This window comes from Seriola lalandi, unplaced genomic scaffold, assembly GCF_002814215.2.
Source record: "Seriola lalandi dorsalis isolate HSWRI2012SDOR001 ecotype SW California unplaced genomic scaffold, Sedor1 jcf7180002054585, whole genome shotgun sequence".
Taxonomy (NCBI): Eukaryota; Metazoa; Chordata; class Actinopteri; order Carangiformes; family Carangidae; genus Seriola; species Seriola lalandi.
In genome coordinates this window covers 796172-815202 of record NW_019525138.1, presented here as the reverse complement: position 1 = coordinate 815202, position 19031 = coordinate 796172, and the positions used below count along the sequence as shown (strand labels likewise).

Sequence of the window (19031 nt, the reverse complement as noted above, 5' to 3'; positions counted from 1 at the left end):
GCCAGTATATGCAATGGATGATCCATTATGCATGCAGCCTTCATGCATATTGATGTGCATGTAGCCTGAGGCCCCTTTTAAATTGCATCTATAAAGTCTCGGCAGGTGTGAAGAAACAGACTGGGTTTTGAACATTTCTATTCTTACTGCTTTCTTCAACTGTTGCTGTTGCTGGTCTCCTCCCTGGTCTGTGAGCGATAACGGTGCAGAAGCTCGTGTCTGGTGATGCCCACAGCCGATGGAGTACAGCCCAACAGAGAGCATGTCAACAAGAGCTGAGTCTGAATCAAAATGCTCCAGTTCTAATACGTTTGGCCAAAAACAGTCCTTGGTCTCCACAGGTTTCCAAGATGTGTATATAGCATGATAACACAAGCCAGGAATATTCTGAAAAGTCTTGTTGTGTATTCAAGATAACATTGACATGCAACATTTGTGAGTAGGCTGCCCTCCTGAAAAAAATCCCATTATTATTTTCACAACTTCCATGTTTTCTTTAGACACTTTTCTTTAAACTTACCTTTAAGTAAGTATGAATTTACCCACATTAGGAGCAAGGTGTTTATGGGATACAATGTTTCACCTGTGCCTAAGATGCAGAGACAACACTGTCCTGCAATGTTATTGGGCTTGTATTTGAGTTCACCACTGGTATTGACAGGTGGTCAGAAGTGGTAATGGAAAGTTCATGTTCTTAAACCCCAGTCTTGTCTTTAAGATGCATGGCTTTCCTCCCAAACTGAACTGAGTACAGTATATCTAACTCAGACTCCCACAGCTTCATTGGTACGTTGTCATACCAACAAAAACCTACCATATCCTCTCCTGCAGTTACACACCTGCTGACTACTTGCCTGCATCATGCTTAAGGATGATTCCCAGTGCAATGGACTTTTGTAAGAGTAACGTTCTCCTGCCAATGATGATACCAGAGTATAGAAGTGTGTTGCATCAGGGCCACAGGTAATTAGTGGGAAACTGTATCACTCCTGCTGAACTTCCTCCGCTCTAAGTGTCTAACTGACATGTGCTCTGACTTTAGACAGACTGAAAGCCACTCTGTATAGTTTCTCATTCTTGTTGGTTACGATAATGATGATGTTTGGATCTGCCCCAGCTTGCTTACTAGCTAACCTTCTTGTGACTTTGTTTCTCTCTCTCTCTCTCTCTCTCTCTCTCTGTACTGACATCCTTCTTTCTTCAGGGTTTCTGTGTGTCAGCAGGCTGCTCTGGGAGGTAAAAACCAGTCAGTGTAAGCAGCATGTTTGACAGTGTTTCTCTGCCATTTCACAGCAGCATCACTCGACCATGTCCCCCCCATCCATCTCTGTTCTTTCACCAGTGCTAGTAGCTGATAATACATTTAAGTGGTTATTTCCACCTTCTTCTCAGAGTAGTAATAAAGGATCAACCCAAGATTTACATTCTCATAATTCTTCATTTATATTCCTTATATTCCTGTAAAGTTTTATTTCTCCTCTGTTTAAACTTTCATTTCATTATAACAAATATCAAAAATCTCTTCAGTTATTTTTTTCTCTCCCTTTGTTGATGGTCTCATTTTGTGAACTGTGTCCATGATGACGTCTTCATCATTGTCGAATTAAGGTTTCTTGTCCGTAATATCCATAATGATCATACCATTTGCAGTAGTTTACATGAACTCAGTGTATCATATTTGACATTTTTGTGTATTTTAGTCATCCTATACTATTAGGTGTGTACCAGTCAGGCTTTATAGGGACAACTTTGAATTGGCTGATCTGATACCAATGATTAACAGTATTAGCCATGATATTTTTACAAATTGGTCTCAATACTCCAGTATTTCACTGTACATGTTGTTATAGTCTGATGTTATTATCTTTAAACTTCCAGACAGGTCTTTCTCCCCTGCACATCTCTAAATGATGACATCCTCAAAGATCAGTGTTGCAAAATGACATTTTTATCTGGTTCACACACCTGATGATCTGCCAGTCACTACCAATCCATCTGCCATATCACAGTAACGCTGCCCCACAGTTTTGTGTCTTACTGTAGATGGTTAGTTTTGCAGTTGTGGAACTGAAAGAAAAGCTGTGTGACAAGAATAAAGAGCCTAAATTCTTACTTAGGTGTGTCCGCTGTAGCAGGACAACAGAAGCTGAGTTTTGTTTGAGGTTTATGGATCTGCTTTATCAGTTTATAACGGGTTAAATCATTTGTAAAGTAAATGAACAGAGGCCAATTTGAACATTTCTCTACAACTGAGATCATGCTTACAAATCTGTATCATACATATTGTTGATTATTTTCTTGACAAAAAAACAATGGCAGGACAGCATTCACTTTTCCAGTAGTGTGACCGCTGTGATGGAAAGCTGAGCCAAAACACAGAAGTTCAGTGTAACTGGACTTTATCATTTGTAGAAATGCTGTGTAAGGCAGCCGCAGTGAACTGTTCCAGTAGCTGAGTGGACCATGATGCTCTGCTGCTACCAAACTCTCTCTGACTGTGGCACAGTCATGTCACCAAGTGTCTGCAGGACTGTCACTGACATGGAAGTGACAGACATCAGAAGCTGTATACCAGTCATAGAAAGTGAAACAGTACAGTATGTACACCATTTACTTGCAGTGACTTCAGTATTCTGACCCTTCTCACTTTATTATGTTATAGATTTAATTCCCCCCAGTCTACACTCATTAATCCATAGTGACAAAGTGAAAACTTGATTTAGAAGGATGTCTGTGAATATTCTTAGTCATCCAGGTGGGTGGTTGTTCGACAAGGGTTGAATGGAGGGCAACTGGATTTGGTTGAGATGTACTGTAAATGTATACTGTATGTAGCCACAACATTAAAACCAGTTACCAGTTTAGTGTTGTGGCTGGTTGGTGTATGTCAGTGGCACTAATCCTCCATATTATATTATTGCCCCAGCCCAGGTCTGTGATGCCTTCTGGTCATGATCCCTTACAGCTCACAAAATGCTTCTACTTTGGTTTCAAGCTGCATCCAATCAAATGCGGCCAACACTTTTTTCAGATTCAGTAGTTTAGTTGTATAGTAGTAGGCCAGACATTTGAAGATGGTCGCATACAACAAAACAGACTTACTGACAATCATGTACTTGTGTCTTAAATAAACAATAGTTGGGATTTTTCAACTGCAACAAAAGTCCCACCTCACAACAGCCTCTAGAGATTAAGTGGGAAACACTGGACTCACCACTCTGTAGGTGTTAAGGGAAGAAGTCTGAGGTTGTGTTCAACACTCACTCACTTCATCACTCTGTTGGTTTGTGTCCTATTGTGTTTGAACTGCGGTTTGCTAGTGATATAATATTGATTGGTGTGTGTTTGTGTGTGCGTGCGTGCGTGACAGGGTCAGGGTGCCATCACAGAGAAGCTTCGGAGCCTCAGTATGCATGACCTGACACAGATAAACCAGCAGGACGACAGAGGAAACCCGCTGTACCAGTACAGCTCCCACTCATCCAACCCCGCCATGAGGAGATCTCAGAGCAGTGATGTTGCCGATGGCTCAGGTACACACACACACACACACACACACACACACACACACACTCACTAATGTGCCTGCATGTGCTTATAAAATATTGGACTTTTTTTCATGAATGCTTGAGTCCAGAGAAATATCTTCTTGTTAGTATTGATAGTTGCGCCTGATCACTAATTACATGGTTTCAGAGAACACTTTCAAAAATTTGTTTGTCACCTTGGAAGTAGCTTTTGTTTGGAGCTTTCAACCACATTTCACAGTTTTCCTTAATGGATGGAGTTTGCTCACTTTTCATCATGTGACACAATTGTCTTCAGAACAACTGATGAACTCTGTCCATTCAGGAGAACTGAGATACAGTGGAAAGCTCCTGGAAGAAGCTTGTAAGTGGACCTTTATTTGAGTTTTTTTTTTTTTCTTTTTTTTTTTAATTTTTTCTTTCTTTCTTTCTTTTTTGTCTGGTGCTTCATGCAAAAGATAATTACTGACAACCCATCAAAGCAATAAAAAATGTTGAACTGTACAAAAGCTGGAAATATCTGACCTGAGAACATCGTGCAGGTTTTTCCAGAGTCCTTTGGCACTGAGTCAGGTCACCCCTAGTCTTCAGGCTAGATTTAGGAATGACCAGTAAGCTTGTACTTGTGGATGCGGGGGAGCTCTCAGGCTCCCTTGGTTAGAAGCTCAGTAATTAACACATAAATGCATGTTTTTTTTTAAACACAGGGAAACAAAGGTGATTGATTTCCCATTGCCAGTGGACGAGTTTGCCACGTTCATGCGTCATGTTTAATGTCATGCTGGATAACAGGGTTAGTAAACAGTAGAAAGCAGCATGGAGGCCAGTGACTCTGTTACAGCAGATGTATTTTATTTTTTTATGTATCATTACTTAATAATAATAATATTAATAATATAACTTGTAATAAATAACTTTATTGGTGTAGCACCTTTCATACTTGAAAATGCAGCTCAAAGTGCTTTACAACAAAGAAATGACATGTACCACGTACTTCAGTCAGTACTTCGCTGCCTGAATGGAGATGGAGGATTTCATGGCTGCAAAATAAATCCCAATTTTACCCTTTTACACTGACGACAAAAGCCAGATGTTGGCAAGTGTTAGTAGGCTTAATACAACTGTGTGGAAACCCCAAACATACCTTGAAAACTCACAGAGAGTCATAACTCGGTCAGGCTCGACTCAGAGACATAATGTGACACAACACAACCACAACACGTCAACACAACATCAACTTTTCATTCAGCATTTTATGTCTCTTTGTTGGTCTTTGTTTCCTTCTTTCCCTCCATCATCCATTTCTTGCTTGATGGGACCTGTTACCAGCTAAGCAGTTTTATCCTTCATTCACATTTTTACCACATGTCCATTAAAGTCTATTTTTAAGTATATAAGACTGAATTTGCAGACATTACAATGAAAGCACTGTGAAGGTGTGAGTGAGTGACTGAGTGAGTGAGTGAGTGAGTGAGTGAGTGAGTGAGTGAGTGAGTGAGTGAGAGAGTGAGAGAGTGAGAGAGTGAGAGAGTGAGAGAGAGTGAGAGAGTGAGAGAGTGAGAGAGTGAGAGAGAGAGAGAGAGAGCTTCCCCACAGACAGAGGAGATGAGATGAGGTTCGGTGCGATGCCAGTGGAATGCCAAACACACACTCTTTCTGTTCTTTCTGTCTATCTCACACTCATACACATACTCTCTCACACACAGCCAGTCAGTGAGGCATGGAGAGAGAGAGAGTAGGGGGTAGGAGTGGAAGACAGATGAGTATAGCAGGGGAGTGGAGATGTAAGGGATGAATGGAGAAGGAGTGAATTGGAAGAAGAGGTGGATGGATTGAGGGAAGGAGGGCTGGTAGACAACATTAGCATACTGAGAGAGGGAAGAGTGCATTATGTATTCAGCTCAGCCAGTCAGCAGAGAGACACAGAGATGAAGAGAAGAGAGATGCTCTCTTTCATATGCTGCTCACTGCTGTGAGAAGTTTTCACATCACATTCCCTGCAGTGGTCGTATCGGAGCTCCTCTGTTCTCAGGCAGCAATGGATTTCTACAGGTGATCGTCTGTTTAAACAAACTGTGTGACTCAAAGGATAACTGCTGATATTCTGTATTGTGTCACTGTGTAGAGGAGGGATCTGTGCCATTAGTTGACTGAACAATCAAACATCGCTGCCCTCGCTAGTCAGCAAAAGAATATTAGTCAGGTAAACAATTATTAATATTCTATTAATGTATGTCACTGGCTGCTGCATCTAAGATGTTACGCAGCTGCCTGCCACTAGCTGGAGCTGCCGCCCCTGCCGACAGCAGCCCCCCCTCTGCCCGCGCTAGTGCCCAGATGTTGGAAACAAGCAAGGTGGCTACAGCTGGCAGGATTTTAATCTAGAAAATGAAAATAAGGTTGTATGCTGACTGTGTCAGAATAAACTGGCATATAACCACTTGACTGAAGCAAAGTGTAACCACATCCAGCACAGGCATGGAGGACGTTACCGAACTGCTGCTGAGACTCACGTGTGTGTGTTCACACCGGCTGTGTCTCTGCTGCAGTTCTATCTCTCTACGTAGAGTTTGCAGGTTACTAGAATGTTGGATTTCTTTTCATTACAAATTCATTTCTGATTTATTTTTGGTAGAAACCATATACAGCAGCTAAAATGGTTAAAAAATATATTTATATTTTGTCATGTCTGTGTCATATTTACATTCAGCCTAGACATAGAAACTATAGTGGAAGGTGTCAGGCTGATGTCATTTTGCTGCTATGATGTCAATATGACATCAACAGTTCTTTTCTCTGTGTGTTTCTGCCGGGAGACGCACGATGCAAGCTGAACAATAGTTGAGAGGCTGAATCTCTAAACGCAAATCAACACGTTCCGCAGCTGCCGTGCACACGCCACGCATCCAGTGTGTTTCCGGCCTTAGCCTGCGAAGTGGGAGGGCAGCTGGTGCTAGCACAACTAAAAAGTGGCGCCAGCTGTAATCCTGTATGCACTGTGTGTACATTTTTTAATGATTGCATTTGTTTTTTTAGCATCTCAAAATAAAAATGGTGGCAACAGGAGATCCTGTCTTATTTTGTGGCTGCATCCACTCACTAACGTTATGAGTCTTGGTCTGAGTCTTTATCATGATATTGGAATTGATGCAGAGGCCGTTCTGCAAGAGTTTGATTTAACGTTCAGACGTAGAATGAACCTCAAACAGGAAAGAATACTATTTCATTTTAATGTCTCATGTGTCTTGCAATTTTTTATTGTAGCAGCTTGGTTTGGTCTTGCTGTTGCATATTGTAATTACTTTCTTTAGTAGTTAGTGAAGCAACTGTTCTCATGATGATGATGCGAAGTGAGGGAATCTGCTGCTTAATGTTGATTTTACTGCATGTTTCTTGGGGGATATTCAACATTGTATGTAAGAGTATATTGTAGGCTGTTATTTAGCTGCTGTTGTTGTTTTTAAGGCCTGTTGGTTGGTCTTTGAAATGCATGTGGTAGGAGGCTAATCCGAGTTTTATTGTGGTGTTTAGTCTTTGCTTTAGTGCTAAAATACAGGAATCATTCTCTCTCTCTCTCTCTCTCACTCCCTCCCTCCCTTGCCTGTTCAATAGGCATATGTGCGTTTTTGGGAAACCTAAAGGTAGTAAACAGGCGGTTCTGGTGCATACTATGAAATATAGTCCTGCTAGCACCACTGCAGCTAATGTTGTAAACCAGTATGACATTGTTTTACTGCAGACTAAATTGTGCTCAATTTTGTTTTTTCTGATTTGTTTTCTTGCTTTTAGACTAGTTGAGTTGTCTAAATGTAAATTCCTGTGTCATGACAGGGAAATTAGACCTTTAATTAAATCCCAAGTGCAGAGCCAAACTAACAATGAATATCCTCTGATTCCTCTGAGCCATAGACCTCCATTGTTTCCTGTTAAAAACACATCAGTGAGCCAGACTGTTGCACTGGCTTATGAACACACATTAGTTTATTTCAACTCAGTCCTACAAACACTGTCCTGCTGCCCCAAATACTCATTACAGCAGCAAATGTAGATCAATCCACTGCTAAAAATAGTCCCCAACAAATGCACTATTTCCTCCTGTTTGAGTAACACTTCTTAAGCTACGTCCAAACTACTACGTTATCGTTTTTTTAATGCATCTCTCTTGCTGCGTTTCCTCCTGCCGTCCACACGACTCCGGTGTTTTCAAGCACAGAAAACAGACTTTTGGAAACGCTGCGGGCCCCGTTTTAGTTTGAAGACTCTGGGGCTGTGTTGGAGTCTGGACGGGTGAAAACAGAGACCTTTGGAGTTGATGATGTAGACACCCGCAGTCGCTCCTGATTGGCTCTCATCGGCCTCGACTAACAGTGGTGAATACAACATGATGATGAATTACAAGTGTTACCGACCTTGTTGTCAGTCTTCATTTTAACACTGAAGGTGTCTTTGCTGTTCCTTGTTCAGAGTATTTTTGCAACTAATCAGCTGCAGAGCCGACAATCTTCTTCCTGTTTACGTCGGCTTGCACATGCTCAGTGTGCATGATTGCTCAGGTATGTACATACATTAATATGGAAACGTAGTAATGTGAACGTAGTCTAAAAACTACAGTGAGCAGCCGTTTTAGAAAATGACTGAGCCTTTTTAAAAAAGTGAAACTATATATTTGTGAGGTGTTTTTAAAGATTTACATCCTCAGTGCTTTTAGAGCTGAGAGCCACAGACAGAGCAGGGAAGGCAGAAAGTGTAGAACACAATGTTGGTTTTAAGGATGCACAAATAATGTTGGACCGACATCACACATCGTCATTTAATACACTTTTGAATCAATCGAGTATTTAACAGGGGTTATTAGATCACAGATTGAGCATTAATAAGTTCCCGGAGCCCAAAGTGATGTTTTCAAAGCTTCTTGTTGCTGTTTTTATCATCAAAACTCTTCTGTCTTCTGCAGCTTAGTTTTATTTGTCATTAAAGGCCACATAAGATGAGATGTGGTGGGATCTCACTGGATTTGCTGGTGTAGGAACAATTATATACAATTATAATATATTTTATGACTTTGGAGAACATGTCAGGAACTGTCAAAAGAAAAAAAAAAAATCACGTACCCCTTACTATATCCTAAAAAATAAAGATACCAAACCTCGTCTCCTTTATGTATGAGGCAGTGCTTTTGCTAGAAGAACTTCCAAATTCCAAAGTCTCTGGCCAGAACTGTTTAATAAAGCCCTCAGCTCCATACGTGACAGGAAATTGGAAAGTTTTACCACAGAATAGGTTGATAGTGGCTGGAACGACTGGCAGAAAATGTTTCATGAGAAAATATAGCTTTGTGAAAGTGAAACCCTGGAACATTGCTGTAACATGTTGTCCCTGTGCTTCTTTATTTTAGAGTGTGAATGCAGGAGTAAGGCATTGGTGTCCTCCTCAGACAGCACTTGGCAGCTGCAGGCTGGGGACATTCAACAGCCTGGCTTCAAGGCTGTTTAAATAGCACGACTAAACTCCTTCATGTGTTTGTCCTGTTGTGGCAATCAGCATCCAGCCAACACAAACAGTGTTCAGACGGTACTTTTGTTCTTGAGTTGGAGTTTGAAGTCTCACCCCACCCTCTTTCCTCTGGGAGGTGAAAGGTGGAAAGATTGTCCAACACTGGAGAATGGGAGGTGTTCTCTTCTCTTACTGACTCCAGATGTGACAACATCAGCATTCATTATTAGAACCAGAGCAAACAGAAAACACTGTGCTTTTCAAATGCAGACTGGGCTTTAATAACACTAGTAGCCATGGTGCAGTCTTAGATGTCACTCAAATGACACAAGGTGTTGTGTGTTTACATGAAATCCAAGTATTCCATATTTTTTATTCCTCCGTGCCGTTGACAACCAGAGCCGGAGGCGTATGTTTTCAGGTTGTCCGTCCATCCATCTCATTCTCATGGACACGATATCTAAGTGACGGAACTTCTTCAAAATTTGGCACAAACATTCACTAGAACTCAAGGATGAACTGATTAGATTTTGGTGGTCAAAGGTCAAGATTGTGGTTACTTCATAAAACACGGTTTTGGCCTTGTGAACGAATCTCTGTAACAAGGTCAGTGACACCTCACAAAACACTTATTAGCCATTCTCACAGCAATTATGACAAAATGTCACACAAATGGCTGATATTCTATATGACTGGATAAACAGGGATGTAACCTTTTGTGTTGGTTTATGTATTACCTTTCTAACTGTTGTGTTTCTATGATGAGAGCCGCTCAGGGAAGTAACAGCTGAATATCTGCTGACCTCTGCTGGACTTACACACTCAGTTTAAATCAATCCAGCTTTCTACACTGCCCCCCCCAAAACACAATCAACACAGGCCTGTCATCAGAGTCTGTAATCATCAGCACAACAAGCTTCTGTCAGGTTCATTCACTGCTGCATAGGTGCAAACATCAAATGTGCTGTAAGCAGCTGATTTTAACTGGTTTAACTGTCAGTGTTATAGTATTTATTGTTATTTCTTAGTGTCTTTAAAATGAATCATTTCTGGACATTTATTCTCTCCTCTCTCTGTGCTGCCAACCAGTTCCTGGCCAGCAGGCGCTAGAAGGTGTTTATGTTTTGGACAAGCAATTTATATCAAATCTTCTTAAAAGTAATCTTTTCACCATCAGCTTTAGTGATTGTATGTGAAACATAAACATCATATTCTGTCCCTCCACTCAAATCACCAGTGTTGTGTGTCCTGTGGAAGTTTATATCGTTCACAATCTGTATCCACGCCATAAAAACACTTTGCACTGTCATGCACTTTGCAGATTTGGAATTCTGACACATATATATATTTTACTTAAATATAATAAGTTGTTTTTTTTGTGTTAATGGAAGTAGTGCTATATTCACAGTATTTATAACCCTCACATAGACCTGAAACAGTAAGTCCATTAATGGATTAGCTTATAAACAGATGATTAACTGAAATAGCAAAAAGTCAAAAGTCCTTTGTCGTCTGTACAAGAACTGAATTTCCTGGTCGGACAAAACAAGATATTAGAAGATGCCAATTTAGACTTCAGAAAAATATGATTATTTTCAGTATTATCGGACATTATATGAACCAAAGAGTAAATTCTGAATATAATAGTGGGATTAATTGATAATGAAAATAAGCTAATGATAGTAACTCTAGAGAAACATCAGAAGTATAGAACTGTTTGTTTAGTTGAATTCACTAACTGACTAATGATTAATTTCATTGACTTGTAAATGTTTCTCACACTGTGATGGATCTACAGCTACACCACAACAGTTTCATCTTTTTTCTTTCAGCTTGTTAAACTCTCATGACCTATGCTCAGCAATGCAACCAAACATGGTCTCTGAAATATTTACACTGACAGGACAAAAATCAAAAGTGTGTGTTACAGTCTTCCTGATGTGTGTGTGTGTGTGTGTGTGTGTGTGTTTGTGTTTTTTCAGAGTACTATTACGACCAGGATGAGAGGACAGATGAAGAGACTGAGCCGACGTTCTCTGAGGACGAGGCCGTTAGTCAGAAAGGACTGAGACGATCGCAGAGCGCCAAGATCTCACGATCCAGAGTCCGTAAAGACGTGAGTGTCCCGCTCCACACTGTTTGAGAATATCTATTCCGGCTGGTCCGGGAGAAGTCAGAAGAGAGTTTGTACTTTTCTGTACGTTTCTTTTGAAATCATCCGTATTGTGCAGAAACTCAACGACACATGCTGAGTGTTTTATTTTCATTATTTTGTCACCAGGTTCGTTATGGATCTCTGAAGATTAAAGGCAAGAAGAGACCAGCGCTGAGCTCTGTTAATTATGGAATATGAAAAGACTTCTGCACACACACACATACACACACACACACACACACACACACACACACACACACACACACGTACATGCACGCACAGCAGAGCAGCCAGCTGATTGGTGGATGGTATTGTCTATATTCCAGCTCTTCCTGGTCTGATGGTTTAATCTCTGCTGACATATTTATTACCAATTCATCCAAAAACAGAGACTCAGAGAGTTTACTCTCAGAGAACTTTGATGTTTGTCTTTGAGACAATGACGTACATAAGGTTTTTTGCATGGACTTGTGTTTGTTTCATCTGTCATTCATGTGTGTAGGTGTGATGTTATATATCTGTGGTCTTTTAGATTTTAGATCCATCTGTTTGTGGTACCACTTTCCAACAAGGCATCCTCTGTGAAGAGGACTGACTAATGACTTAACTATTAATAAAGCCATTAACTAATGCTTTAAAGTGCAGTTATAAGCTATTAATAAGAACAACTTGTAGGTGGCCAGGTTTTGAAAAATCCATTTTAACCTCCTCCAACATGACACTTGCTTTGTAGATTTGGCCTTTTTTTATTAGTGAGTCACCCAATTTTTTCATCAAGTTGTTGTTGAAACATTTTATTCAAAACGTTAAACATTTTTAAGTGCAGACCCTATGACCCTTAATTAAAGCTTCATTAATTAGGTTTTTGGCCACTAGGGGGCGGCAGTACAAGCTGTACACACATGTAGCATGTTGTCACCTCTTGAAGTTGTTATAATGAACATATTAGCAACATTAGCATTCATTAGGAGTTGTTTCTCACTCTTGGCTCACATTACAAATTGATCCATTGTTAATATAAAAATAATGACAAAATCAGCTCATTTGAACGAACACATTCTTCCTCTTACAAATGAAAATTTGAATTCATGAGCAGTAACACACACCACTGCTCGTCTCAGTGCTCTCAGGGGTTTTACAGCTTGTCGTACTGTGTTATGACCAATCGCGTATGGTGACTAATGTTAACAAACTTTAGATGGATATGACTTGTAACATTATAGAGTCATGTCCCAGACTTACACTACAGTTTAGCTTTTATTACTTTTATCACAGTTAAATGAATTGTAGGTGCCCCTTGCAGCCACAGTAGCTGCTGTCATTCACAATGTACACAGTTTAAAATTTACTGAGCTACCCTTTAATAATGGATATACAAATAACAGTATAATGTGAGACTGTCCACTACCTGCTGAGCAGCAAACAGCAGGTAGACACAGAATATTGAATATTGGACTTCATAAGCCTTAAAACATCCCAGCATTTTTCACAGCAAACATCATAACAAGCCAAAGATATTTTTAACAACCTGGCAACCCAAAAGTTGAGTTTATTATTGTCTTATAAATGACCTGCACAGTATTACCATATAATTTAATTATCCGTGAAGTAAGCTGTCAGTTTCAGCTTAAAGCCCCTCATGAAGACGACCTTTTGAAACATGGTGCCAGTTTTGCTTCTGCTGCCTTTTGTATTTTATCAATAAGGAAGCTCTGACACAAGTGTTGGAGTCTGTTAACCTCTGTATGGCTCAGTATAGTAACAGACTATTTTTATCTTGGTGGACACATTTAGCTGCAGACATTTGCAACATTCCCCGTCACAGTGGTGACAATATGAGAGCCTGAGTCTCATCGGGATCCCAGCTGTACTAACTTCACCTTTGAACTTTAGGAGAGGAGGAACTGAGCCTACCTCGACTCAACCATTATAAAAACCAGCAGATCAACACGATCCCTTATTGCCATCAGAGGAAGACAGTGGACACCAGGAAAGAGAAAACCAAATGAATGAAACAAAGTCATTCCTCCAGGAACTCCCTCTCACTATTGATTATTTCTTATTTTCCTGCTTTTTACTTGTGTATTTTTAGGGTATTTAGGGAATTAACTGTGTGTCCTGATCACATCCCTGGTTGTAAATTTCGAGCTGTTTTTTGTTGTATCAGTGAATATTATCTTTTTGAATTTTATTATTTTTGTAACCACCTGTTTTTGCACATATACCTCCTCCCAAATCTTTTTTTTTTTTTTTTTTTTATTATCAGTGCTGTTGTTGCTCGTCATCTCATTTTATAATGTACTTTGCTGTGGGAGGATGCAGCACCGAGTGTGAGCTTTTTAACGTTTGACTTGTTTTTGTCCTCCAGTGCTGAAGTCAGTGCTACACTGCTGACAGCCTGTAGAAGTTGCTGTGGAGAGATAGAAGAGTCGGTATATGTTGTTTCTCTGGCAGAAACATTGTCCTTCCAATCCATTGTTGTGCTTCTGATTCAGCAGAACGTATGTCCTAAAGTACAATAACTACTATAGACTTATTTTGAAAAATCAAGTGGTGTCTTCCAGGATGACAGGGACTGTCTTGAAAGATAAAGAATGAGGACTGGATTTTTTTTTTTTTGCTTTGAAATCGCAGAAGGAAGATATCTCTTCATGGCCAGTTCGAAGAAGAGGAACAATCACAGCGACCAATAAAGCTCAGTGTGCATATGGACATGTGACCATTGTTTACTGCAGGGCTGTCACTTTTTATCTGTCCAAATTCAAACTAGCCGTCTATAAGCGTATCAGACAGTTTGAAGTAGTTTGTGTTGTGGTCCAGCAGAGGCTGCTCCTCAAATCCACTATCAGCTTGACCTATTACGCCCTACTGACCTATTAGAAAACTAAATTAATCAATAAAAACGGAGGAGGACACTACAGAACAAAGCTGCACTGATCGGATCAAATCATGACACCAAAGCATCTGAGAAGCAGAGTGTGGAAGTATTTTGGATTCCTCACTGTAGAAACAAAGATGGGGCTGACTACTACAACAACATCCACCTGCTGCAGCAGCCCAGGTGAAGCACAAACCACAGGAGCTACACACTCATAACCAGTGGGTTATTGCACTTTATGGGTTTGTATTAATTGAAACAAATCACACGATAGTTTGAATTTCTTCAAACATGAAGTTTTAAAAACACGACAGCCATCATTTTTAAGATGGACTTCATAAAATGCAAAACTGGTCTTGAAGTACAACTGCAGGGGTGTTGCATTGCGTTACACACATTCTGTCATCGTTTGTGTGGAAGTCTGCACAGTCGTATAAACAGGACGGCACATGTGCAGTGTGTTCCCTTCTGCTTGTGTGCGTGGACACACGGCGCTCGCCACCATCATCAATCATCAAAGCAGGGAATATCTTTGGAAGAACAGTGTCCATCCCTCCAGTAGATTCCATCGCATTTGGAGAATATTTATGCTTTATAGACAGGAAGCTTTAGTTTGGTTTTGAATTGAGGTGCAACAACAGGCCAAACTTGCTCATGTCATGATGTCCGTTTAATGCTCATAACTCACTAATGATACCAAAGCTTCATGTACTCACCCAGAGTGTGGCTGAGTTGTTGGGTCTGTGTAGGTAAAATGTCTGGTGTGTGGAACGTTGGGTTTTAAATGCAATAAAATAAAGGCCCTTTAAGTAAGGGCAGCAAATGTCTGGCCTGTTATTCTCCATGTCTTAGTAGTGTGCCATGGCTGTTAGCTCCTGTTAGCTCCTGTTAGCCAGAGCAACAACAATGCAAAGGATATATAATATCTTGAGCTTACTAAGGCTGCTTATTCTACTTACCCAGCAGGCTAACTAGCTAGGCTAACCAATTAGCTTATATCACAGACACCTGTTGAAACCTTCCGCTCTTTTCCCAAACTGAACACAAAACTCAAAAACTCAAAGTTTTCAAACTACATCCACAAAACCTTTGACTCTTCAATCAGTCACCTCAAAACCTGTCTGAGCAGGGTGAAGAAAGAGCCTGCGCTGTCGTCCATCTTGAAACGCGGCTACACCTTTCAGGTATAGTAAGTTGTAGTAACAGAGGCAACAGCAGCTTGGCCCCCAGGCAGGTGTAGCCATGACAGCGGTGTCTCATCAGGAACAACACGTCATTCAGGAAATTAAAGTATGTCCCTATGTGCTGAAGTGACACATGTCCTGTCTGAGGGAGAAGCTCTTCTTCCTCTTCCTCTTCCTCTTCCTCGGCTGAACTGGAAACAGGTTGGAGTTGAATGGAGTCTGGACCTGTTACATTCACAGGAATTTAAAACTAACCACCACCCTACATGCTACTCTGAGATTGAGTCACATAGAGTTTGCATCTGTCTATGGATGCTGTGAATATGCTAACCATAAAATCAAAAACGGAGCACTCTGCTGTTGGAATCCTCCAAACCATGTCCTTCACATCCACCTGGATTCCAGATGTTGTGACATGCAGGTCTGGGTTTGTGCTTTCTATCATTGTGATGAAGTGGTCAGATTCAGATCTGTTCACGGTCACACACTGGTATATCCACTGGAGAAGGGTTAAAGGTCATAGCCATGACTGGAAGAACTCCACTGATGTTATCACTCTTCCTCTCATGATTTATAGAAAAGAGTTAGTGACATGAACAAAGTCCGATTTCAGGTATTTTTCACTTCATTCCGACATTAATCGCATCACATCTTTAGTAACGGCTGGATGCACCAAGTTTAAGACCCTTCTCTGGGGAGGGCTAAAGGCAACCCCCCACTGCACCACCCATAGATCTGATCTGTGGACACTAAAGCCGTGTTTTGACCAAGTTCCAGGTACTTTTCTTCAAGAACTAAAAGGTTCCTGTGGCCCATTGTCTGAGTTTCCACCGCGGCCTAAAGTCCCGGGAAGATTATGCAAAATTATTATTTGACATTACATTATTCACAGCACTTTGAGGACATAACATGAATGAACATACGGGACAAATTGCGTCCAGTATATACTCAATACAGGACACAGCATTTTATTATATATATATATATATATATATTATATTATATGTGATGGGTGGCAACCCTCGCCACTCCTGTTGTTGTGGTGTTTTTTTTGAAGTCCTGTTTCAGTTTTTTTTACCGTCTCCAGGACTTGTTTCGCGCTGTGGAAAATGTGTTCGCTCACTACGGACTTAAACATGGCAGGTGAAATAAAATGCAGCGAGTATTCGACCAGTCAGAAATGTTCAGCACTGCAGACCACGCCCCCCAAAGTTCCTGGACCTTTGGAAGATACTAGGGACTTTTTTGGGGATCGATCAATTACCCCGAAATTTAGACTCTGGTTCCTGCAGTAGAAACACGCATAGTTCCTCAAAAGGTTCCTGGGGAAAGTTCCAGCACTGTCCTATTTTCTACAAACATAAACAAATGCTATCTGAATCATTTAAAACGTGCTTTAATCCCACAGAAATCCACACAGCTGCAACAGGTGAAGCCCTCCAAGACAGTGTTGCCCTGTGAGAACAAGGCAGTTTCTTTTCAACTGTGTGTTTCACAGTTTGATTACCAGATGAGCCGATCACATCGCTAACCAAAGTCTTCCATCCAATCCCCTGCTGAGCACTCTGTAATTAGTCACCTGACTTGATGGTCCTGTCATTGCTGAATCTAGATATGGCTGCCGTCTCAGCATCAAGCCTCTCCTGACCATCTCCTGCCAACCGGGCTGAGGACATCTGCAGCAGATACTGGTCCAACTCAAAGAACCTCAATAAACATGTCATGGTTCTAACCCCAAAGTGACTCTTAACAGAAATGCGTCTGGATGTTTTATTTTAGTACTTCAATTTGATCTAGTTTTCCATAATCTACTCTCTGACAAGTAGGGCTTAGTATCCAATCACAACACTGTCTGTAGTTTTTCTGGCTTTGCCTCTCCGGACTTGCTTTCACAGACGAAAAAGAAAAGATCCTGGCAGAAAACTTGCATTTCAAGGCGTCTGTGAAAAAATGACAACCTGCTGATGAGAGTTCTATTCTTTAGGAAAACACTGAGCACTTCTAATTTGGGGCATCAAATGTTTTATTCTTCTTATGAATACCAGCATGAAATATGAACTATAAGCCAAAACATAGGTAACACATGGTTACAGCAGGTAAAGGAACCTGAACTGGCCTTCAAACCTCAATATCAGTCATTAACACTCATACAACACATAAAGAACACAGCTCTCAGTGTTCTAACAAAAACCCATCAGTCTTCCACATGATCACTCCGAATGACATAATATCACATGTAATAACACGCACATTGTTAAAGTCATATAAGCAGTCTTCATCTGAAGTGAGAGAGAGTGTGTCTGTGTGTGAGAACACATCCTTCCATTGAGTGCACTTCTAAAACCAGCTCAGCTCACACCTTCACTGTCTCACGCTCAAAATTGTGTTTCAGGCTTCGTGAAATCAAAACTAACGTTTTTGTAATGAGTCTGCAGATTGTTGCCTCAAAATAAATCAGTATTATACACTAAGTCTGCAGTTTATTAGGAACGCCAAGCCAGTCTGATCCATCAGTCCTGTGTTGTTTGTGTTCAAACTGATTCGGACGTGTTGATTCACCTGTGTGATCATTATGGAGGCTGCAGTTTATGCTGCTGTTGAACTGTATTACATTATACAAAGAGGTGTTTCTACCCTTATTGATAGAAATGCTGCTGCTCTTCCTGCTGCGCACTTCACACCAACAGACTCAGCGTAGCAGGCAGTCTGCTGCCTTTCCTGAGCCTGAAGCAGATCATTTACATACTGCACTGACTGGACACTGCTAATCTCCTTGACAAATGCATTTCCTGTAGCCACCTTCACAATAACACCAGTGATTCACCAGCAGCAGCAGCAGCAGCGGGAACTCTGATATCTCAGTAAAGGAATCAGTAAACAATGAGGATGATATATTTGTTGTATGTGAAAACAGAGCTTCATCTTCAGTCACCATGTTCTGAGCTTAGGTTTGATGGGGAGACCATCACAGGTTAGGCCCTGGTCAGCCCTGCTACCAAGCAGCACCGCAAGGCAACAGTAACCACGGTGATCCGCAGCTGTGATGATCATGACTTGGCACAGCAGGTTGTGGTTGGTCTGTGGAAACATGGCATTAGATACCTATTCTGACAAGTGAGCATGTCACAGATCCAGATGTGACCTTCTGCTAGAAACCAGGAAGAACAGCACTGAGAAGAGCTGAGATGATTTCAGAAATGCTTGAGTTTATCAGTCTGGATGGATTGAGCAACCATCCTGTCAGACACAAGTCTAAAGAAAAACTGCTGCTGTCCATCTAAAGATCCAGAGATGCGACTGCCACCGGAGAACAGTTGTCCAAGGCACGGGCTGGGTTTGTTGAGAAGAGTTTTGAAGAGTTGCTGAAGCTGTTTTCGGCTACTGTGATGAATGCTAGCCGGCCAGCCGGCAGTTTGAGCTTTCATTGTGTCCTCCGGCCTTAGATTGTAATGCTGCATTCACGTCCTTCGACAATGATCATCAAAATGACTTGACAGTTATTCATATATTTAAATTCTAGAGTCCATGAATGTAGATTAGTGTAAAGATCAGTCGTTCTTCATTTAACACATAATGACAAAGTTAAAACATTCCACGGCAAATCCAACATCATAGCATTGATAACACAAACATGCAGCAGACGTGTCCTGCCAGAGCTTCAACAGCAAATGATGAGAACCATTTACTCTGTCAGCTTTACTTAAGAACATTATTTTCTACAGTTGTCCACCTGTCAGCATTAAGGTCAGTCTTACTGCTACCCCTCACTATGCCAACCTAAACCCTCTGTCGGT

The 19031-nt window shown here is 40.9% G+C and overlaps 1 protein-coding gene across 1 annotated transcript in view; it reads left to right on the top strand.

The window, feature by feature from the left end:
• The window catches only part of reep3b (receptor accessory protein 3b), a 39431-nt gene extending 24555 nt beyond the window's left edge, over positions 1-14876 (top strand). The window contains exons 6-8 of the mRNA XM_023418880.2: positions 3371-3533; positions 11003-11136; positions 11302-14876. Coding sequence (XP_023274648.1) covers positions 3371-3533; positions 11003-11136; positions 11302-11373 — 369 coding nt within the window. The 3' untranslated portion in view covers positions 11374-14876. The remainder of the gene's footprint in view (positions 1-3370; positions 3534-11002; positions 11137-11301) is intronic.
• Positions 14877-19031: the final 4155 nt, after the last annotated feature.